Source organism: Cloeon dipterum, chromosome 3, assembly GCF_949628265.1.
Source record: "Cloeon dipterum chromosome 3, ieCloDipt1.1, whole genome shotgun sequence".
Lineage (NCBI taxonomy): Eukaryota > Metazoa > Arthropoda > Insecta > Ephemeroptera > Baetidae > Cloeon > Cloeon dipterum.
The window spans coordinates 26,133,712-26,156,400 of NC_088788.1; the positions used below are offsets into that span (position 1 = coordinate 26,133,712).

The 22,689-nt window shown below is 38.2% G+C and overlaps 8 protein-coding genes across 10 annotated transcripts in view; 6 read left to right on the forward strand and 2 right to left on the reverse strand.

The window, feature by feature from the left end:
• The window catches only part of Epac (Exchange protein directly activated by cAMP), a 53,328-nt gene extending 47,812 nt beyond the window's left edge, over positions 1-5,516 (forward strand). For both annotated transcript variants that reach the window (XM_065483696.1, XM_065483697.1), the window contains 10 exons: positions 93-414; positions 1,205-1,384; positions 1,694-1,832; positions 1,888-2,095; positions 2,154-2,300; positions 2,358-2,458; positions 2,514-2,639; positions 2,705-2,883; positions 3,822-4,171; positions 4,317-5,516. In XM_065483696.1, the coding sequence (XP_065339768.1) occupies positions 93-414; positions 1,205-1,384; positions 1,694-1,832; positions 1,888-2,095; positions 2,154-2,300; positions 2,358-2,458; positions 2,514-2,639; positions 2,705-2,883; positions 3,822-4,171; positions 4,317-4,444 (1,880 nt within the window). In that variant the 3' untranslated portion in view covers positions 4,445-5,516. The remainder of the gene's footprint in view (positions 1-92; positions 415-1,204; positions 1,385-1,693; positions 1,833-1,887; positions 2,096-2,153; positions 2,301-2,357; positions 2,459-2,513; positions 2,640-2,704; positions 2,884-3,821; positions 4,172-4,316) is intronic.
• Positions 5,018-7,956, reverse strand: LOC135939370 (ankyrin repeat family A protein 2-like). The gene is made up of 7 exons (XM_065483704.1): positions 7,522-7,956; positions 7,349-7,437; positions 7,186-7,290; positions 7,074-7,125; positions 6,890-7,012; positions 6,679-6,840; positions 5,018-5,636 (listed from the first exon to the last, which is right to left on the reverse strand). The coding sequence occupies exons 1-7, from the start codon at positions 7,670-7,672 to the stop codon at positions 5,554-5,556; spliced, it is 765 nt and encodes a 254-aa protein (XP_065339776.1). The 5' UTR covers positions 7,673-7,956; the 3' UTR covers positions 5,018-5,553.
• A 78-nt stretch (positions 7,957-8,034) lies between these two features.
• Positions 8,035-11,268, forward strand: Ppat-Dpck (Bifunctional Phosphopantetheine adenylyltransferase - Dephospho-CoA kinase). The gene is made up of 8 exons (XM_065483702.1): positions 8,035-8,179; positions 8,239-8,526; positions 8,639-8,883; positions 8,940-9,088; positions 9,147-9,359; positions 9,416-9,670; positions 10,643-10,825; positions 10,884-11,268. The coding sequence occupies exons 2-8, from the start codon at positions 8,258-8,260 to the stop codon at positions 11,085-11,087; spliced, it is 1,518 nt and encodes a 505-aa protein (XP_065339774.1). The 5' UTR covers positions 8,035-8,179; positions 8,239-8,257; the 3' UTR covers positions 11,088-11,268.
• Positions 10,850-12,400, reverse strand: LOC135939371 (enkurin-like). Its single transcript, XM_065483705.1, has 6 exons — positions 12,182-12,400; positions 11,959-12,107; positions 11,690-11,892; positions 11,511-11,633; positions 11,270-11,450; positions 10,850-11,199 (listed from the first exon to the last, which is right to left on the reverse strand). Exons 1-5 carry the CDS (start codon positions 12,256-12,258, stop codon positions 11,277-11,279), a joined length of 726 nt encoding a protein of 241 aa, XP_065339777.1. The 5' UTR covers positions 12,259-12,400; the 3' UTR covers positions 10,850-11,199; positions 11,270-11,276.
• A 475-nt stretch (positions 12,401-12,875) lies between these two features.
• On the forward strand, positions 12,876-14,574 carry LOC135939372 (glutathione S-transferase 1-like). Its single transcript, XM_065483706.1, has 6 exons — positions 12,876-13,050; positions 13,418-13,562; positions 13,766-13,824; positions 13,902-14,043; positions 14,109-14,276; positions 14,339-14,574. Exons 2-6 carry the CDS (start codon positions 13,422-13,424, stop codon positions 14,483-14,485), a joined length of 657 nt encoding a protein of 218 aa, XP_065339778.1. The 5' UTR covers positions 12,876-13,050; positions 13,418-13,421; the 3' UTR covers positions 14,486-14,574.
• A 670-nt stretch (positions 14,575-15,244) lies between these two features.
• Positions 15,245-16,999, forward strand: LOC135939373 (glutathione S-transferase 1-like). 2 transcript variants are annotated; one of them, XM_065483708.1, is made up of 6 exons: positions 15,245-15,384; positions 15,924-16,070; positions 16,222-16,280; positions 16,341-16,482; positions 16,538-16,705; positions 16,767-16,999. In XM_065483708.1, the coding sequence occupies exons 2-6, from the start codon at positions 15,930-15,932 to the stop codon at positions 16,908-16,910; spliced, it is 654 nt and encodes a 217-aa protein (XP_065339780.1). In that variant the 5' UTR covers positions 15,245-15,384; positions 15,924-15,929; the 3' UTR covers positions 16,911-16,999. The 2 variants fall into 2 exon arrangements, with proteins under 2 accessions (XP_065339780.1, XP_065339779.1); XM_065483707.1 differs by having other exon boundaries at positions 15,255-15,385; positions 15,927-16,070.
• A 300-nt stretch (positions 17,000-17,299) lies between these two features.
• Positions 17,300-22,299, forward strand: LOC135938363 (uncharacterized). Its single transcript, XM_065481980.1, is given in 11 exon segments — positions 17,300-17,672; positions 17,733-17,791; positions 17,855-17,996; positions 18,060-18,152; positions 18,154-18,228; positions 18,290-18,432; positions 21,195-21,342; positions 21,393-21,451; positions 21,506-21,647; positions 21,708-21,875; positions 21,934-22,299. Coding segments are annotated over 11 exon segments (1,314 nt in total). The 5' UTR covers positions 17,300-17,531; the 3' UTR covers positions 22,078-22,299.
• On the forward strand, positions 19,268-20,482 carry LOC135939374 (glutathione S-transferase 1-like). Its single transcript, XM_065483709.1, has 5 exons — positions 19,268-19,523; positions 19,626-19,684; positions 19,744-19,885; positions 19,946-20,113; positions 20,178-20,482. The coding sequence occupies exons 1-5, from the start codon at positions 19,383-19,385 to the stop codon at positions 20,319-20,321; spliced, it is 654 nt and encodes a 217-aa protein (XP_065339781.1). The 5' UTR covers positions 19,268-19,382; the 3' UTR covers positions 20,322-20,482.
• Positions 22,300-22,689: the final 390 nt, after the last annotated feature.

The window sequence follows — 22,689 nt, forward strand, 5'->3', positions numbered from 1 at the left end:
CAAAAGCAGAAAAGCAATAAAATTCATCAGTTGATGAAACACTCATCACGAGTCAAATATTTATCAACAAACTTCCAACGTCAAAATTCTAGTATTTCACCAAGGCGACGAGGGCCACTCGTGGTACATCATTCTGAAAGGGTCGGTGAACGTGGTGATTCATGGGAAGGGCGTGGTGACCACCCTGCAGGAGGGTGACGACTTCGGAAAACTAGCCCTGATCAACGACGCGCCGCGCTCGGCCACGATAGTGCTGCGAGAGAACAATTGCCACTTTCTCCGTGTCGACAAAGACAACTTCAATCGCATCCTGCGCGACGTCGAAGCCAACACTGTGCGCCTCAAGGAGCATGGCAGGGACGTGCTGGTCCTTGAGAAGATCTCCCCAGCCACCAATGCATTCTCACACTTCAAGTAATTTTTTAAATACTTTTTTTAAATATCATTATACACTCTAGCAACAATGAAAGAAACACACGCAGGAAGATTTTTATTTCTCTTATAATTTATTTTTCGGCGTGTGTTTCTCCCAATTTTGCTGATAATAAAGCCATTCCCAATAGAGAAAAAGCACTTTTTGGCATAAAACCCTCATAATTTGGTAACAGCTGCGGCCTTCACGACCGCTGATTTTTTATTTGAAACATTTTTAAGTAAAAGTCGAATATTTGAGCTTACGAATATTTTTATGACATAGTTTAAGAGTGTTATCGCAGAGGGAACAAGTGGTGGGGTTTCACAACATTTCGTCACTCCTTCTCTTTAAAATATAACTCAGCAAAGAGTGCAGTTAATTGATTGTTTCCAACGACTGGTGATGTGTGTTGGATCTATAGCTTTACTGAATGAGAATGTGTGACATTAATTTTCTCTACCATTAAATCACATCTGCTGGTTTTCAAATCAACGCAGATTATTGAGCCATATATTTGTCAATTTTCTTATTCTCAATGCTACAAAACAGGGTGAGAAATCTGATAGAATATTAAATTACTAATTTGCATCAATCAATAATTGATTCAACAAACGCAATTATTGCGAGTGGATAACGTGAGCGCTCAGACCGCAAATCAGTCCATCCCCCTAATTCACCACTTTACTTTTAATCACTGATTCAAAATTAATTCGCACGTTGTTAAAGGCGTAGAATTACTAACTTCCCATTCATTTTCGCATTTCTAATTTGAGATGTTGCATTTTGCAGATACACTGTGATGGCTGGGACACCACAAAAAATGCTGGAGCATTTACTTGAAACGAGACTTGACGGTAGAATAGGACAAACCAGAGAAGAGGGACCAAGCGATCCGTTCTTGGACGACTTTTTACTCACCCACATCGTTTTTATGCCCACTCACCAATTGGTCACCGAGCTGGCCAGACAATATCCTTTTCATATATCACTTTGTCATAATATCAAAACAAACTGGGAAAATTCAACTTTTAGGAAGTGAAAATTATGTAATAATTTAATTGAGTCAGTGCAATTATTGAAGAGTGTGTGCAAAGTAAACCTATATTTCAGATTGGATGAATCATGCGTGGAAATAATTTAAAATATAAATTTCAAACTTTTGTTTCGTCTCTTTTCTAGGGATTTTCTTAAATTTTATATCTCTTTGGTTGGGATGAAAGTAGTAGGAATTTGTGTGCAAAATATTTATGTTCTATTTTCCTTGACTGGTCAGCTCACCTATAGGATCGACTCTCCAAGCCAAGACCGAGAATTCCTGGTGGCGTGTAAAAGGAGGGTGGTCCACTTTGTTCACCGCTGGGTCAGTACCATCAGGCATCCTGTGTTTGAGGAGCCGAGCGCCTTCGCGTTCTTGGAGGTTAATTCACACCGTGATAAAGGAAAGGCCCTGTTCTAATTTTGAACTGATGCAGGAGCTCTCAGGGGAGGTGAGCGACGACAACGCCAGGTGGGAGATGGAGGACGAGAATGCCAAGATGACGCAGGTGATGGACGAGTTAGCGCAGTGGAGCACCACACAAAGTGTGTCCCAAAAGTGGAAGCTGCCGCCGGGTGGGCAGCCCATCTCGGCATTCGGCTCGGACACGCAGAGAGATCTCAGAATGCGGCCCCAGGATGACAGTAACTACTTCGTAACGTCCAGTTTCTGACGCTGAATCTGATTTTTTTTCTCTCGCAGTTATATTCCGGGTTTACTGCGCCGACCACACGTACTGCACCCTCCGCTTCCCTCTCAGCTCGAACGCCGAAACTGTCAAAGTCAGCGCCGCTGACAAGCTGGGCTTGAAACATGATGATCTCATTTTAGTAGAAGTCAAATCCTCAGGTTGATTTATATTTGGCTTGGCAGTTTCAATGATAATCAGAATATTTTTGTCTCCAGGAGAAAGAGTTGTCTTTAAAGATAGTGATGTGAGCGTTCCAACTGCACTTAGTTTGAACGGAAGAATATTCGTTTCACCAAAGGAGCATCTGGAAGCTCTGGTCAGTGAAAATCGCCTTATTTTTTCTTGAATTTCTAAACATTGAGCTGTTTTAGACTTGTTTGCCTGATCAAGAAACGCCAACAGAAGGGTCGGTTGGTGACCTCGAGCTTTTCAGCACCAAAGAACTGGCCTTCCACATGACCCTCTTCGACTGGTCCCTGTTCTGTGCAGTGCACGAGGTAAATGCCCAGACATAATGAATAAAAAAAACAGTAGAGAACTCCAATCGATTTTTCCTTCGCAGTACGAGTTAATCTACCACACTTTTGGGCGGCACCACTTCCAAAAAATCACTTCCAATCTAGATGTCTTCCTGCGCAGATTTAACGAAATTCAATTCTGGGTGGTCACAGAAATCTGCCTGACGTCCAGTGTCAGCCGCAGAGTGCAGCTTGTTCGCAAATTTATCAAACTGGCAGCTTAGTAAGTATTTGTGTTATTATCAATTCTATTTTGGATATTCGGCAGATGATTTTTCAAAGATGATTTTGTGCAAAAAGTCTGAATTGTTTTATTTTCTATAATATTCAAATGCAGAATTTAATCTTCTTATTCTTTGTTTTTTTTTTAACATTTCTTGCAGTAGAGATATACAGAGGTAGTCAATAAACACTGACGTCTTTTCCTTAAAAAAAATCATAAAAATGAAAATTCACGATCCTAACAAAAAGCGGTAAAACCTCCCAATTTAATATATGTTCAGTATTTTAAACTTGATGAAGAATGGAGATTTTCATAGGTTTTTACTTCATAATGAATAAAAGTGGCATAATGAATGAATTTATTATTAAACGCATAATGCGTGCGACACTAATCCTACAATCAATTCTTACAAGTCTTTGCTGCTTCTCTTGAACTAATTCTTTTTGCTAAACATTTCAAAAGTGGCATAATAGATCAAGAAATTTAAAGCATTAAAACCGAATTTTTGTTTTGCAGAGGTTGTTTTACAATCTTTTTTTTTTGCTCTTTTTATCCCTGTCCGAGGACCGGAGGACCGGGAAGGTGACATACCAGTTCTATGGTTTTATATTGTTTAAAATTTCTTAAAATTACACGATTTGTGTGCCCCTTTGATAATCTCTTGAAAACTCCGAGCTCAGAAATAAAATCGTCTAGCCCTAAAAATTATATATTTGATTTTTAAAATTTAGTAAATAAATTGTTATTATTATTTTATTTGTGATAGGTCAAAATCATTATAAAAATATAGGTTTTTCCTGCTTTGCCTTTTTATGTAACCGTTAGGTTGTTACAGATTTAATAAATTAATCCTCAACACGGTGCCCTGTGCCAATAACTGGATATTTACAACTAAATTTAAAAAAATTCTAAGGCTATAAATTTTGCACTTTTTCCAGTTGCAAGGAATACCAGAACCTGAATGCATTCTGCGCAGTCGTGATGGGCCTGTCAAACCTGGCTATCAGCCGGCTGTCGCAAACCTGGGACCGGGTGCCGTCAAAGGCGAGGAAAGCGTTCACCGAGTTTGAGGCGCTGATCGACCCGAGCCGCAACCACCGATCCTACCGCATGGTGGTAGGCAAAATGAGGGCCCCAGTAGTGCCGTTCATGCCACTGCTGCTCAAAGATATGACTTTCACCCACGAGGGAAACAAAACGTGCCTCGATGGGCTGGTCAACTTTGAAAAAATGCACATGCTTGCGCAAACCATGCGAACGATTCGCTACTGCAGGACGTCCCAATCAGGCAAGTGTACCAGATTTAATTACCAAGAATAATTCATGACTCGATCGTTACACAGAAAAACGGCAGCGGCGCTATTTTAGCGGCTTGAAGTTATCCGATTTGTTGTATAACGCCTTGTTTTATGATAATTTTTGTGTGTCTGCAGCATCATTTGAGCCACCGTCTCCGAAAAACGAAGCCGAGGTGAAAGCGTACATCCGCTGCCTGAGAGTGATAGACAACCAAAGGGTGCTGACGAGTTTGTCCCACAAGCTGGAACCGCGGCGGTCCTAAACCTCCACAAGATAAAGAGCTTTCAGTGTACACACAGTCTTGCAATTTACAATTTGTATGTGTTAGCAACACCAATTATATACTCTGGATGTCGTGATCAAATTAATAATTAATATAAATTACCATCTGACTGTCTGGTTGTAAAGAGCATTAAATATGTATTATGAAAAAGATTACTGCGCATACCTCCTTTGGTGTTGAGAGATAAATTATACCAGATTCGCTTGCATCATCATTGCAATAACCTATTTATAAAATGTACTTGAGACCACGCTGTTATGTAAGCATAATATACAAATTTGTAAATAACAGTATTTTATGGTGTGCCTTTTGTACCTACTATGAAAAATACTTTGTAAATAAATCCAACTGAATTCTCGATATTTATACAAGGATCATGGTTATTACATGCTGAGATGAATAAACACGCGCGCTCTTTTACATTGCACGGGGAATAAATTAAGTCGGATTTGTTCACCAGACAGATATGTATTTGATATAATCTAGGATGTGTTAAGGATGTGCATACAATCAAAATTTTGCGGTCGTTTATGGCGGAATTAAGATCAAAGATTGAACAAAAAATGACAATTTAATTGCAATTTCATATCTGCGTATTTCAAACAATTCAGTCAGTGTCGTGTGGACTGTCGCCTGTCGCCCTTTACATTCTCTCACTCTTACGACAATCACCGCGATATGCAAGTTAAATTAATGATAAAATCCAAACAAAGAAAAGAAAGAAACTTCTCAATTTCCAGTCAATTTTTGCGTGTCACTGTCCCCTCCACTGTTCTAAACTTACAGTTCCAATGTGATCTTGAAAAAAGAAATAGTGCATCTATTTACACAGCACAAACACTTTCTTCATATTTGAAGACTTATTAAACACAGTTATTGTTGTACATTGTTCCTTGTTACGAATGTATCAAATTAACACGCACACTACACGCCATGGTGTATGTTGTCTGCTACTGCTGCTATTTTATATTTCAATGTTACTCAGTGCACAACGTTTTCTATCTCATCAAAGAGCAAATAAATTTGTCACTACTATACACACGCATTCCAATCCACTGCAATTTGCTTTTTCCACCAGAGCACCTCCTTCACTGTTCGCGAGCACGCAAAACTAGCTTACGCCTTCCTTGTGTTAAAGCCGGCGGTAGCATTTGCACCACATCCAAGTGACCTGATTTAAAGAATTGCCTTAAGAGTCTAGCAAAAAATTTTACAGTTTGCGAAAAAGGTGATGGCATAAATTCTTTATCGAATTCATTGGACGTAAAATTTCTGAATAATTGATTATCCCTAATCCTGCCTGTGTATTTAATTCACAAAAAGCAGTTATCATTTTAAATAGAGGTCTCAGCTGCGCAATTTCGGATTTTTTTAAACCTGTGGCTGCGGCACAACTTATTGTTAGCCCAATGACGGCAGCTGACCACGTGCAGGGTTCGCCAATTTTGCAATGCGCAAAAATGCACCACTGGTTTTTTGCGCAAAAAACCGGCTGGAAAAACCCACCAGTCTTGGGTTTTTCCGCACTTTTCCGAATTTAACCCGAAAATAGTCAATTTTCGCTTGAAAAGAGTCTGAAATTTCAGAAAACTATGCAGAGAGTTAAAATTTTTAGTCTCTTGGAGGAACCAGTGGCTCTAATACTGATTTTGGTGATTTTGAAAAATCCCTATTTTTGGTCATCCATCATGAGAATTTTTTATTTTCCATAAGAATGCATGTGTTTCGGAAAAATGCGCAAAATTGCAGAAAAACCCGCAAAAAAACAGTTTTTTGCAATGCAGTGGGTTTTTCCGGAAAAATGCGGGTTTTTGCGAACCCTGACCACGTGACTGAAAATTAGCAGGCTAGCTGATTGTAAGACCTCTATTTTTAAAGTAAATGCTTTTAAACCTAAATATTAACTATCATAATCTCTGTAAATAAACCAATATTGGGTTAGCTGGCATAAAATTAGCTAATTGCGCCAACCAACAGAAAGCAAGGCCATATGAGATACTAATAATAATAAGTAGCACAAAATAGGAATTTGCGAAAAATTTAAAAACAAAAATACATAAAAATCAATTTTCAGCCACGCCAGCAATCACTTTAGATAGCCGCGCACCCGATTACGACAGCTGCTTGGCCACAATATCCGATGTCACCCATAAATTTACATTGAATAGAACGCCTTCAGAAACAATTAAAGCTTGCTCCTAAATATAGCATACCTTTGCTCTCGGCCAGTTGACGCACCGTTTCACCTTTCAAAGTTTTCAACGAGGCATCTGCACCGTGGTCAAGCAGCCACTTGACTACATTGGTATTGCCTGCTGCAGCTGCCATGTGGAGGCCAGTGTAGCCATTGTAGTTGGCTTCATTCACATCACATCCTGACAAATAAAATACATTAACTGCCACCTGGATTCCGCCGATCAGTACCTTTTAAATGGAGGATGTTCAACAGCCGTAGTTCTGCAGAATCTACATCAAAGTCAATCAGGGCTTGAACTGCCAGCAGCAGAGCTGAGTCTCCACTCTTTGTCTTTCTGGTGAGGTTAGCTCCTTCAAAGACAAAAACCGACACGTTTATATCGCGGTCATAAGGCAAAATAAATAATACTACCGTTTCTTAGCATGAAACGAACCAGCGGAGTGCATCCGGCCCAACAAACATTCTGCCATTAGATTACAAGGATTTTAAAATAGAAATTAGAAAAATTCAGGAATATAACTACCAGGAAAGGCGTAGAACCAAAAGGTTCTCGAGGGATATTGACCACGTTTGGAGCTTTCATAACTAAACTCAAGCACCGATTCATGTGCTGGCGCTCATTGCAGAGCTGAAAGTACATAAATATTTGTAAAATATTAACCTTTGATACATAAGACCACAGTTACAGTTGAGCAGACGAAGACCTCATCAAGTAGTTTGTTTTCAGCTCTCACTTTGTAGATGAATGCATTCTCATGCTTTTTGTTAAGGATAACTAGTAAATTCATAAATACATACATATAAGTACATATAAGGTTGTCAATTTAAGTTGTGAATCTATTATATGTAATTTACTTACTTTCGAATTTTTTAAGCATATAAAAGAAGAAGACTGCAATTCCAGAAACCAGAATAATTTTAATGCTGCTGAAATTTTGAGCTGCGTGTTCTTGCAGTGCTCTCATGAGGGTCTCAAAGGTCTGCATTGAAATGAAGTCTTCCACAGTCATATTTAGTAGAATTATTATGTATTTTGCTGGAAAATGCGTGAGATAAATAAAGATGAGTTGAAAGAAAGGACAGTGTACGTAGTTAACATTTTTAACTGGTGAATGATAATAGATTGATGATCAATGTGTAATTAATTGCCAGTTTTGCCGCTAGCTGCCAAAGCGATATTAAGGGTCGGGAATGGGATTCTCGTAGAGAACTGGCGAGATGTGCAGCCCGGTGAAACTAATTTTTTTCCATGTGTGCGGTACAATACTCAAATAGTTGCAGAAAATAGAGAATAATAAAAATAAATTATGTAGGCACAGTTAAATTAATTGTTGCTGATTGCCGCCAAAATGATTCTTCTTTCTTCCACGAAATAGCCGAATCACAGTGATACGATGCTAGCGCCTTTGTGCCAACATTCGAAATTACTCGAGTAAACAGGGCACACATGATGTGAAAATTTGGGACACTGGTAACAACCGAGATAAAACATCATACTTTACCTTTACCGCAAAAAGGTGTGATAACATTCTTTTGCATTTGGCTCGGATTATAATAAACCTATTTCAAAATCTAGCTGGATCCAGAGACCAGAAATGTCGAACGCAGGCTTGTTAATTGTATCAAACCCAGCAAAACTCGGGCACATGCTGCAAATCGTGCAAAGTCGTGTTCAGAAAGCGCTCTACATCCAGCTGGAGTCGATGGACTCGAGGGGGATCGCATGTCTTAGCCGCCTTGTGTCCGGCGTGTACTCGCAAGCGTCCGCCCTGTGCCATAATTTGGACGTGAGACTTTTAATCAGGTCGCCACTGCCCCAGCCGAAGGTGGACGTTGTCTTCTTTGATGGTCCTGCCTCAAGAATGTACGTCGGAATTTGACAGCAAGACTTTCATTTTTTTTTTTAAAATATACATAGATATTCCCCACCCAGATGCTGACCTTCCTTACTTATATGGCTGTGAATTGTCTTGCAGATCTGGTTTGAATTGTGCTGCAGAAAAACTAGACTTGAGTGCTGAAGATCATCCAGTCAGTTTGAAATTTAGCAAGCAGGCTAGTGAGGCTGCCGCACAGGAAACCGACAAGGAGTTTGGTCATGTTGTCCTTGGCGGGACCTTCGACCGATTGCACATTGGACACAAAGAGCTCCTCTCACAGGCCATCATTCGTTGCAAACGGAAGCTGACAGTCGGAGTCACGGACTCAAATATGCTCTCTTGTGAGTGTGCAGCGAAATCTTAACTTGTTCCTATATTGAAATTGTCTTTCTTGCAGCTAAAATCTTAAACGAGCTCATAGAGCCTTGTGATACACGCATCGAAAGAGTGAAAGAATTCTTGATGGACGTGGACAACACCATTGAGTACGCAGTTGTGCCAATTAGTGATCCTTTTGGACCAACCAAAGATGATCCTACCATGGATGTATGTTACTCTTTTGATCAGTTGAAACTTATAAAATTACCGATTTATCGCATTTTAGTTAATTGTCGTCAGTGAAGAAACTTTGAAAGGAGGGTTGAAAGTGAACGAGGTGCGGCAACAGAAGGGCCTCCTGCCCCTCACCTTGCATTGTGTTCAACTTGTCGAGGACTTGGTTCCCTCTCACTTGCGTGATACAAACATTGAGGACTGGAAAGTTAGTTCCAGCTCAGGGCGAATGAGATTATTGGGCACTTTGTTAAAAACTCCAGTGGTACATTTTTGCAAACATATATTCTAAGAATCAAGTTATCAGAGTTTTCTATCCAGCCTCGGCCAAATATCCCTGCAACTCCTTATATAATTGGATTGACGGGTGGAATTGCCAGTGGAAAATCGAAGATTGGTGAGCGTTTAGCCAAGAAAGGGTGTGGCGTCATCGACTGCGACCTGATTGGGCACCAGGTTTACACGCCGGGCTCCAAGGGATTCCAAATGGTTGTTGAAGAGTTTGGCAAAGAAATCGTTGACAGCGAGGGAAAAATCAACCGACGAGCCTTGGGAAAAATTGTTTTTGGCAATCAGGCGAGTCTTCAGATATTATCATTTTATCTTACAAAAAATGGCAAGCGTTGCCTTGTTAGGCTTTAAACGTTAAAAGCGCTTTGTTGTTTCAACTCATGGTTTTTCTCTGCTAGCTTAATATTTTTCTAAAGTTTGGCTGAGAAATTTAAAGTAGGGTTGATTGATGTAATTTTATTTATGCGTTCAACCTATTTTTAGTTCTCCAGAATATATTGCTGTTAATCATCCCTCTTCAAACTGTACAAAAAATAATATCTCATCAAACACCATTTAACAACTCTCAAAACATAAAGCTTACAAAAATTACAAAAAAACTATCAATTTCCCAACAGCACCATTGTTGAAATGGACTTGCACTGTCAAAATTGCTTATTCCTGTATCACTTTAACAATAATGTAGAAAATTGGGTTCAACATTTTGCAGTTTGCACACTGATCAAGCGGTGAGCACTGTCTCCCTATTGGAAATTAAGATAATTATTCTTCCTCTGAAATCAAATTTAGCACAAAATTCGCATATACTTTTATATAGATCGAAATCAAGTGAAAAAATAATTATTGATAAATAATTTTTGGTGAAATAGGGTAAAATCTAAAATTTTGTTGTTATGCTAGGTCTGATTTATATATGGCTCATTTCTTGGATAATTTTTTCTCCCACAAAATTAAATTCAGTGGACCACTTGCCAGAGTTGAAAATAATGCAAATTGTTGTTGCCCTGTGAATATCCACTACTTGAAAACTAATAATGTAACCCCTTGCTGTACTAGGCCCTGATCAGAAATAGCTTTCAATAATTAAATATTTATGTATAATGTGCTGCATTTATGCTGCATTAATTTATACCATGACTGTAGTTTTTACTTGCCCAATGCGATATACCAAAACACATGAGCTCAAACATATCAAAGCTCAACTGCCTTGCTCTAATAACCTAAATTGCGTCTTTTTATTTTGCATCAATATTTCAGGAGAGGTTAGAAAAACTGAACTCCATAGTGTGGCCTCAGTTGTTGGAGATTGTCCAGCAGAAAGTGAAGGCCTTCAAAGAGAGTGGAATAAAAATCGTCGTTCTGGAAGCAGCAGTCCTCACCAAAGCGGGTTGGCATTCAAACTGCCATGAAGTTTGGTCGGTTATCGTCCCACCGGCAGAGGTTGGCTAAACCAAAACCACTGTGTTTTGTCAATCAATTCAATTTTTTTATTGCTCAGGCTATCAAGCGACTGCAAGAGAGGGACAACTTAAACGAAGAGGACAGCAGAGCGCGATTGGCCGCCCAGCCGTTGAACAGCGACCACGTCAATGTGGCCAATGTTGTGTTCAGCCCGAGTTGGAGCACCGAGCACACTGACAAGCAGGTGGAGAGGGCGTGGCTGCAGTTGCAGAGCAGGATGTCTTCAATCAGCCACTTATGAGTTGAAATTTATACTACGCAGAAGCACTTTGTGATCAATTTTAATGTGGGCTTAAACGGCGATAACAACCATACTCAGTTATTTTTTTCAATCAGTTTTGTAGAACTGATAACTAGGGAAGTGTTGAGCATGTTGATATATATTTTTATGGTTCTGTTTTGAATAAAAGATTTGAAACTTACACACATCTTAGTCATCAGTTATGTAGATGTCAAAGTTGGAGGAAATCATTTGGAGGTCGCTTTCGATTTGTTTGATCTCGCTTTCCAATTTTTTCTTCTTGTTAATCAAGTAAGGCGTGTCAATTATTACAGGCAAAAGTAGAAATTCAGAGTTTCTGTCTTTAAGACTCTTCTCTAACCCCTGTAACCATTAGCACCGGCTTAGTATCTATCAACTCGTATACTGATCGAAGCGTTTTACCTCTACTAACTTGCTCCGCTCTCCTTGAGACATCATCTTCATTTTCTGCTCGCAACTGCTGGTTTCTTGTTGGTTAGCGGCAGACTTCAGTCGGTAAATATGAGCAGGCGCCCTTCCGAAACTCTGCATATTATAAATTTGAATTTTGAACAGCCTGAAGTAAGGTTTTGCCTATTGACCTGTTTGTAGATGTAAGACGGTCTGCGGAGTGGTGTTGTGTTGCCCTTGTGAGAGTCAACCACTTTAGGCTCTGGATATTTGCTTTTTGACGACGCGGCGCACTTGATGTTGTCAGCTAAAAAGTTTTTCTCATCTTTCCTCCTAATGCTCGCTGGGCTTGGAAGCTGAGGTTTGCAGCTTGAGAGCCAGCACTTGGGTTCGTCTGCTGGACACGCGTAAATTATACCTGACTAGTCCTCTGCCCTCTGATTTAAGTAGTGATACAAACCCGTTTCTTTTTTCAATTCTTTGCGCGTGTGTTTCTTAAGAAAATTATTAGGCTCTGGAAGTGGTTCTTCAGCATTACCCATGGTTGAGCGCGACTTTTTAAGGACCTCATTCTCTTTCTTGATACGATCATGATGAGCGGATTTGTGCCTATGCAGCGATAGTTGAATGAATTAATACTATATTTAATTATAACTAAAAAAAATCGTAACTATATAGCAAACCTCTTTAATTTTATAATCTTAGGCAAGGGCCTTTCTATGATATCTTCAATGTTTTCTTCAGAAAACTCTATTGACATTTTTGGAACTTAATACCGGATTGAAAATAGTTACTTTAAAATTATTGCTTGTATATAGATAAACAAGACAGCGCGGTTGCTATGGCATGCGGAACAACAGAGTCCGCCGTTAACGCTTTATTTAGTGGTGAATGTCGCTGCGTAGGTCCCTACAATGTTACTAACAAGCTACTTCATTAGGATTAAATTTTAAATTTCATATTATTTAATTCTCTCCCAACTTCATCAAATTAATAGTGCAACAATTTAAGTGTTATTTTCGTTTTATACCAAAATATTAGTGAGTAAATAAAACTGATCGGCGTAAATTTTGTGCAAAGATTTTAACACATAAAACCTGGACAATTTTTCGGAATATATATATCAGATATCCATAAGAATGAAATCTGTTCTAAACAGATATTATAAATTGAACTTTCATTACTCTCCCAGTATTTGAAATTGTCTATACGAATTGATTTTTGATAAAATAGGCAAGCATTGGAAAGCCGAGATATCCTATCGATCAGCATTTTAACAAATAAATCTTCAATCTAAAAAACAAACCAAAAGCCTAAAATACAACAGCTTAAAACAGACTTTAGAGATAAAGGCCGTGAAATTTGAAGGTCACATTATTTAAAGCATCTCGTCTCAAGCGCCACACAGCCTCGTGCTATCGGATATGACGCGCCGGCAGGCCCTCTCTCGCTGTATTTATTCTTTGCTTTTTTACGGTTCTCATTGGTAAGCCTGTATGTGCCTCGTGTCGTGAACATTGCGAAGAAGGGCTAGATCATCTCTTTCTCGAAGGTATTTCACTGCCAGTTTCGTGATTTTTAATCCTCCATATTATATTTTTCAATTTTGTTAAAGATAGTTGAACATTTTACCTGCTTTTCTTTATTAAAAAATCGATTTTTTTATTATTGAAAATTCTCAGAGCCGGGCGTGGCTTATTATTGTTAGGCATAGCTGTATAAGAACTACATGGCTTTTTATTCTTCTCTTCTAATCGATACAATTATTGTTTTCCTGAACTTGCAAAAATTGAAAGTAAATATATCATTATATATAAATCGTCTCATTATTTTTGAAAATTGTGTCCCGCCCTTCTGTTTTTTAATTAATTTAGATAACAATCTCTTCATTAAGTTATTTTATTTTTTCTTTTTATCAGAAAAATGCCACTAAATTTGTACGTCATGGAAGTGAGCCCTCCCAATAGGGCCGTCTTATTGTGCATCAAAGCCCTTGAGCTTGACGTGAACATGAAGCCCATTAATCTGGTTGCTCAAGAGCAGCTCAAACCAGAGTTCGTCAAGGTGAGTATTTTCTAGTTTAACATACAATTTTGCAATTAAAAATACAAATAATTTTAATCAGATAGGGAGGGAGCAATTTTTAGTTAACGATGTTTATATATATATATATATATATATATATATATATATATATATATATATATATATATATATATATATATAGTTTTGACCAATTTTAATTCTCTTATATATACCCTCAACAGATCAACCCTCAGCACACATTGCCAACTTTAGAGGACGACGGATTTGTAATTTGGGATAGGTATATAATGTACCGTTTAATACCCTGATTCTCATATTTTAATATATCATTTATTTGTTTATTTCGGATTACTCCAGTCATGCGATCTGTGGATATTTGGTCAACAAATTTGCCACGGATGACAGCTTGTACCCAAAGGATCCTCAAAAGAGGGCGGTTGTCGACCAACGATTGCATTTTGACTCGGGTGTACTGTTTCCTCGGCTTGTCGATATAACAGTATGCATGCTCTAATTTTTCAATGCTCTCCTGTCATTCTTATTAGAAAAAATTCATTTTTGCAGTTTCCCCTGTTCGTATTGAAATGCGGGGAAATCCCTGAAGAAAAGAGGAAGAGAGTGTTTGACGCTTATGAGTTCCTTGAGAAGTTTCTCGGAGACAGCGACTACCTAGCTGGCAATTTATTTACCATCGCTGATATGTGCTGCATTGCAACTGTGTCCAGCCTTGAGGTAAAAATAAATAAAAAAAGTCAAAGTAAGCAAAAAAGAAGACAAATATTTGTCCATCGCAGGAGGCCTTGCGAGTTCCCGCTGATGACTATCCAAAGGTTAAGGCTTGGATTCAACGCTGCAGGGACAACCTGCCAGGGTACAACGAGGCTAACCAAGCTGGATTGGACATTTTCAAGGGTGCAGTGGATGGCGTTTTAACTAAATAAAGTTATTCCTTCAGTTTTCATTTATTTTAAAATCGTGAAATGTACTAAAAAAATTTATACGCGGCAATACACTTTTACTAAAATTACAATTTTCTCAAAAAAGCCTACTACCTAGTTTAGATTCGATCATTTAAGTGCTCTCTTGAGAGAAGAAATTTGAAATTCACAATTTGGGTCGATCACAATAATTTAATCCCTCTCCATTGAGAGGAAATGGTTTAGTTTTGCTTGAGAAGTATTGATCATTCATATTCTTTCCAGAAAAACCGAATGAAACTTCGTAAAATATTAAATGGCCTGATTAGAGAAAAACTACCGTGCTCTCTATCACTTTAAAAATTAATTATTACATTCTTAAATTTTCTGTGTTAGGACTTATTGCGAAACAATAGTGTGCTGAAACCGCTATCATAATTTCAGAGATTGTTCTCTTATCTACCTCTTAACTACATCTGCACTACCTTTCCAAAAGTTGCTATTTTTTCCTAAAAGAGAATCAAAGTTATAACTATGATTTTTTTTCTTTTTTCAGTAGTTTGGGCTAGTTTTTTTATATTTAGATAGTTATAATTTATTTTTATCTAGACCAAGGTGAGCCTTTTTTAATTTACGCTTTTTCCTACACATTAAAAATTCCTTTTGACAAACAGGAAAAACAAGTTAAATTTAAATAATGCAGCAGCGCAAATAGAGAATTGTTTTTTATGAAGAGGTAGGTCGACGACCCGTGACTTTCGAAGGTCACGTGAATTCAAGCGGCGCATTTGCTCTCCAGCGCTGCAGCCGTGCTATCGAATCTGACAACGCGCCGGCAACCCACTCTCACTCTCTGCTGGATTTTGTTACTCTCCTGACGTCTCTTGTTTGGCGAACATCGCGAAGCGAACCTGCTCTCAAAGGTGCCAGTTACTTTCAATGCCTTTTTATTTAGGAAAGCAAATTTTTACCAAGAAATTTGGATAGTTTTAATACTCACTGGGGTGCAAATCAAAGATCTATCCAGCTAAATTAAAAACGATTTTAAATTTGTGCTACAATATGCTCAATTGGGTGTGGCTACTAACAAGATTTTTTAAAGTTGATCAAAGAATTAAAATTTTATTTTCTTAAATTGATTTCAGAATGGCATCAAAATGTGATTTGAATATTGTTTATCATTTTTTAATTAATTGAATTGAAATGAACTTCCGTTTTTATTGTTTAAATTTCAGTCCATAATTGGCAAATAGTATGTATTTGCTGGCTGGGAATTTTATTTTAAAATATTTGTGAAATCTTTGTTTGGTCACTTAAAAATTGTAATTAAATTAAAACCCCCTTAAAAAGTGGGAAAGGATTAGAAAATAAGTTTTGTAAACATGTCTCGCTTATTAGATTTTAAAATTTGTCACATCCGCGGCTAATGTAGCAATGATAATTACTGTTTTGCTTCTAACAGGAAAAAATGCCTCTTGATTTGTACGTCATGCCAGCGAGCCCTCCCAACAGGGCCGTCTTATTGTGCATCAAAGCCCTTGGGCTTGACGTGAACATGAAGCCCATAAATCTGTTTGCAAAAGAACAGCTTAACCCGGAGTTTGTCAAGGTGTGTTACATAATCTCACTAAACGCAATGTACAATTCAGAACGAAAGTTTTATCAAAAGCAAACAGTATAACAAAGTTACCGCTGTCATACATTTTTATCAAATAATAGTTACCATCCTTTTTTCTAATTTGTATGTTTACTTTTAATAGATAAACCCTCAGCACACTGTGCCGACACTTGTGGACGACGGATTTGCTATTTGGGACAGGTGAATAACTGAACTATTTATCTCAATTGAGTACCTCATTTGGTTTTTGAATTCATCCAGTCATGCGATCTGTGGATATTTGGTCAGCAAATTTGCCAAGGACGACAGCTTATACCCGAAGGATCCTCAAAAGAGGGCGGTCGTCGATCAGCGTTTGCATTTCGACTCGGGTGTCCTGTTTCCTCGTCTCCGCGATATAACCGTTCGTGTTATGGCTCTTTAATTGTTACGAATTTAAAAATATAATATCATCGCAGTTCCCCTTGCTCTTCTTGAAATGCAAGGAAATCCCTGAAGAGAAAAGGAAGAAAGTATTCGATGCCTATGAGTTCCTCGAGAAGTTTCTCGCCGACAACGAATACCTGACAGGAAATTCGTTCACCATTGCTGACATATGCTGCATTTCGACTGTGTCAAGCCTTGTGGTAAAAATGAAATAAGTTTTAAAATAAGAAAAAAGAATGCAAAAACATATATCCATCTCAGGAGGCCTTGCGAGTTCCCGCTGATGACTATCCAAAGGTGAAGGCTTGGATTCAGCGCTGCAGGGACAACCTGCCAGGGTACAAGGAGGCTAACCAACCTGGTTTGGACGTTTTCAAAGGAGCAGTGGACGCTGAATTGAACTAAATAACGCCATTCCAATTGTTTTTTTAAATTTTGACTGATGTGGTGCTAATAAATTTTGTACGTGGATCATTTGGAATCAAATTAAACAACATGCTTTTAATCTGACGCTGACAAAAAGAAATCCTCGATCCATTCTAATATGGTTGCTTATTTTCTTCAGCATTTAGAAGTGCCGTAACACACTTTGTTAAAAAAAAAACTGACTAGATATGATTTGCATGAGCGAGGAGTACATTTTATTATTATTCCATTTATCATTAATTTAGTGCAATGATTTTTGCTTTGGCTGAGTAATGTTTTTGCACAAAATTAAGCAACTCGGTAAATGTTTCATTGATTGCGCGAAAGAGTTGTTAAATTGAGCAATTTATTTTATCAAGGGTTTTATCTCTCAACAATTGTAACCTTGCGGCTTGATCATCGTCGACCATCGTGATAATGCCAGGAGGTGGTTTGTGGGTAAATCAGCGCTTTCCTCCTGGGTGAAGTAGAAGTTAAGAGTCATGCATCAAGCCACCTTTCATCCGACAACATCTGTAGTTATTACAGGCATTCTTTTCATTGCTATCCTCATTGAGTTTTATTACATTAAAGCTGAAAAAGGTATTAAAAATAGCTAAAATGCCTCTTGTGCTGTACTGCTACGATGGAAGCCCCTCTAACAGGGCGGTTTACATGTGCCTGAAAGCGCTTGGACTGGAGGTGATCAAGAAACCCGTCGATCTATTCAAGGGTGAGCAACTGAAACCCGAATTTCTAAAGGTACATATGTTTTCACGTATACATTTTATCGACGTATTTTTTATCATCAAATTGTTGCAGATGAATCCGCAGCACACGCTTCCAACTCTAGTTGACGGTGACTTAATTATTTGGGACAGGTTCGAAACAATTAATTTTTCAAATGGCAAAAGAGCGATTATTTAATACAGTGCAATTTAAAGCCACGTTATTTGCTCGTACTTGGTGGGTAAATACACGAAGGACGACTCATTGTATCCAAAGGATTTGCAAAAGAGAGCGCTCGTAGACCAGCGCCTCCACTTTGATAGTGGCGTGTTGTTCCCGCGCTTCATGAGCATTACGGTGAGACTGGAGCAACAAAAATATTTTCGCCTTAAATGTAAAAGTCTTATCGTTGGCGTGCAGTTTCCTCTTTTGGTTCTGAAGTGCAAAGAAATTCCTGAGAAAAAGAAGGCGTCCGTGAAAGAAGCGTTTGCTTTTATGGAAAAATTCCTTGAAGGGAGGGGAGTACCTGGCGGGCGCCTCGTACACTATTGCCGACATATGCTGCATCTCGACTGTTTCAACTATCGTCGTACGTAAACTAAATCAAAAAATCTTTGACACCACGACTTCAACAAAAATTACATCTTTAGGGAGGACTTGGCATTAGCGCAGACGAGTACCCGAATGTCAAAGCTTGGATGAAGCGGTGCCGTGAAAATTTGCCGGGATACGAAGAACTCAACCAACCTGGCGTTGATGGGTACAAAAGAATTGTTGCCCGAGAACTAGCCTGAACAGGTCTTTGCAGACTTCAACGCTCTTCAAATAGTGCACAACAAAATATGTACTTATTATATATGCTATACCCAATAGAGAGGAAATAAGTATCTCTCATATTAATATTTACAAACCGAATTCTCAAAAAGGCGGAAGACTAAACGATTGAAACGAAGACAGAAGCTACAAATCTACAAGAATATTCCCAATTGAATTCAGGATTAGTAAAAGTTCTGATCACTTTCAAATGTGCATCACAGTCAACTAACCTCTACGGTTTTCAAGTCATATTGCTTAATATTTTTTTTTTAATTTAGGCCTTTTAATAACCCTTCTTTATAATCTTCCTTTTTTTAATAATAAATACTCTATCTCGAAAGCCACGCATTTTAATTATTACTTGATTTAATTATCTTTACAGAATCCAATTCCCATAACTGTATGACGATCAATGATAAGTGTAAACAACGCTTATATAGTGCTCTAATATAAGAATATTGGTACTCAAATATCAAGCAAGGTCACTATCATTCTGCTGAGAGGCGGTTGGATCACATTAATTTTGTTTGCTAAAACCTGCTAATTTTTTGCAACGTGTGTGCCTTACACGATAAAATATACAAATTTCATGGATGATACACGTGCTTTTCCAAAGAAAAGTATAATATATATACTAATTGAGAAATTTGAAAAAAAAATCATAGCTTAAATACTGCAGTTATTAACAATCTTGAATGAGTTAGATTCAAGGGTTTTATTTTTTATGACTGGACACTTCACTAAATATAATTCAGAGCATCGATTATCTCATTTGCAGACCAACATCGTTCAAAGGCGCAATCTGATAAAGCAGCACTCGTAATATGTTGCGCAAGATAACAAGCAGATATTGAACTTTTGAATGTGTATAAATAATAACGAATTTTCGACATCTTTAGGGTGTCAGTAGCGATTCCACAGAAAATCATGCCGCTTGTGTTGCACTGTATTGACGGTAGCCCGCCAAACAGGGCCGTGTATCTCTGCCTAAAAGCCCTGGGACTAGAAGCTACCAAGAAAACCGTTAATCTGTTCAAAATGGAGCATCACAACCCAGAGTTTTTGAAGGTGATTAAAAATTAGGAAGAATAAAACCCTGTGGTTCTGCAAAGCAATTGGAATTGGAATTGTATTTATTTGCATTCATCTTTGATTAATTTCATATCTCAGCTAAATCCTCAACACACCACTCCTACTCTTGAGGATGACGATTTTGTCATTTGGGATAGGTAAATATTATTCCCTTGGTAAATTCTATTTTTTATCAATCAAATTTTTCCCGCAACAGCCACGCTATTTGTTGTTACCTTGTGAACAAGTACGCCAAAGATGACTCGCTCTACCCGACAGACCCACATAAAAGGGCTATCGTCGACCAGCGCCTGCATTTTAACAGCGGCTTTTTGTTTCCACGGTTCTTCAACATTTCAGTAAAATAAAAAAACTTATTACTTATGTGTCGGTTTTTAACCATAAGACGGCTGTTTTAGTTCCCACTGATTTTCTTGAAATGCAAGGAAATTTCCGAGGAGAAGCAGAAGGCGGTGAAGGAAGGCTTTGCCTTCTTGGAAAAGTTCTTGGAAGGAAACGATTACCTCGCTGGCCCTTCATATACTTTGGCGGACATTTGTTGCGTCGCAACCGTGTCAACATTGGTGGTATGATATTTATCTATTCATACATTCCCCCAATTATCGTATTATCTGTGCATGAATTTTTTAGGAAGGCCTTCGCTGTAGCGTCGATAGCTACCCAAACGTTCAAGCCTGGATGAAGCGATGCCGTGAAAATTTGCCAGGGTATGCAGAGGTCAACCAACCGGGACTCGATGCATACAAGCGTGCGGCTGATAGGGAGCTTGATTGATCTATTTTTAAGTGCTACCAGCATTCAAACAATCGAATGTATGTTATCTGATTTCAACGCAATATGCCTTTTATATCTGCATTATTAATTAAATTATTTGAATTCAACTGGTATGAAAATAATTTGCAACTTTTGAAATAAATATTTGAAGTAATCGCATGCTTCTACGTATTTTAATTTAAAAGAGATAAAGAAATATCACTGCTGACAAGATGTGCTGCATCTCGCAATCAACTGTACCCAACAGCTCGTATAGCGTGCATTGGATCAAAAATTTCTTTTGCCGTGTTCCTTCCAGAAGCTGGAAGGAGATGTCGCATTCCCAGCAATAATTACTGCGTGTGTCCCCCCCCCCCCTCATACAGCCGATTGTTTGGTGCATCGCTTGCTAGGCACCAGCAGGCACCAGGCGCTGAAACTCATAGCTATAGACCACTCTGTCTGACCGCCAAACTTTCAGTTTCATTTCTGACTGCCACTGTCACTGCGTAGCTCTACAAGGGACTTCCAAGGTAAAGAACTCGAAGTTCCTCCAAAACAAGTTAAAAAATTATAAGTGTAATTGGGCTTATATGTTACTCACTCAGCAAATAATACTTATTTTTTAACTTGTTACGTAATCAACAAAAAATGGGTTGAATAAGTAAACTATTCAAATTAATAATCTGAGTACAAACACCAGCTTTCTAAATTTTGCTGGGGTCGATTTTTTAAGAATGTATATTAAAGCTGTAATAAATAATTGTATACTGGTGTGAATAAAAACTAAAAAGTCATCCCACTGCTTAAAATCATTCTTAAGAAATTTGATAGCAGTTTGCTATTTACGCGACGAATTTTTAAACAGTCTAACAAAGTATGTCTTTTTGGTAGCGACAACATGCCGCTTGTGCTGCACTGCTTTGACGGGAGCCCGCCGAACAGGGCCGTGTACCTCTGCCTGAAAGCTCTGGGGCTAGAGGTGACTAAGAAAACCGTTAACCTTTTCAATGGGGAGCATCTTGATCCTGATTTCGTGAAGGTAATTAAAAAAATTTAACCTAGCAGTTATTAAAATAATTTCCCACATAGCTGAACCCCCAGCACACCATTCCCACTCTTGAGGATGACGATTTTGTCATTTGGGACAGGTAATTTTTTTATCCCATATACGATTCAATTTATCGCTCTTAATTTTCCATTAGTCACGTTATTTGCTCTTACTTGGTGGACAAATACGCCGAAGATGACTCGCTCTACCCGAAAGACCCGCAGAAAAGGGCTATCGTCGACCAGCGCCTGCATTTTGACACTGGTGTTTTGTTTCCGCGGTTCATGAACATATCAGTAAAATGCTTGTCTAGTCACAGTAATCATTTATAATATTCTTCGTGTGCTAATTTTCAGTACCCACTGCTTTTCTTGAAATGCAAGGAAATTCCCGAGGAGAAGCAGAAGGCGGTGACGGACGCTTTTGCTATTATGGAAAATTTTTTGGAAGGAAACGACTATCTCGCTGGCGATTCGTACACCATTGCCGACATTTGTTGCATCGCAACTGTGTCAACTCTAGTGGTACGTGGTTTGAAAAAATTACAGTTCCAGAAATTTAAGCCCCAAATTGTATTTGTAGGAAGGCCTTCGTATTAGTGTTGAGGATTTCCCAAACATAAAAGATTGGATGGAGCGGTGCCGCGAAAATTTGCCAGGCTACGCAGAGGTCAACCAGCCTGGGGTCGATGCTTACAAGGGTGCGGCCGATAGAGAGCTTGATTGAAAACGTTATTGTTCAAATCAAGTATCATAAAATATATTTCAACTCTTAGTTTTTTAATTTACTTTTGACACGCTCTCTTCTACGCAGCAACATTAATCACATTAATGTTTTAGATGCTAGCAAGAATTTAAAGAAAAACACCTATCCTGGCTCTCAAAAATATTTTAATATTAAAACGCACCAAAATATTATTTTGAATAAAAACTGTCCACACTATGAAAAGATATTTAATTGGATCCCGTTTCACTTGTTAGATCTACATTTTGTTTAATAAAATATCGATTTGAAATACAGAAAACCATGCATAAAATATAAATCATGCGTGCTGTGTTAATTATTTTGAACCATGCACCATGAAAAGAAAAATACGTAAAATATACAATCATACACATTTCGCCACTCCCAATCAAGTGAGTTCTCATCGTTTTGAACCATAGACTTTCAAAGGTAAAATTGGTAAAAATCAAGGAAACTGGCGAAAAGTCGGCAGGAACTGTAATTTTACCACTATGGAGAAAACCCCTGAAGCGACACACGTTAATAGATACTTATTATCTTCTTTGAACGAAGGGTGATTACAGTCATAGTTCTTCATTTCTGTTTCAGTTTTAA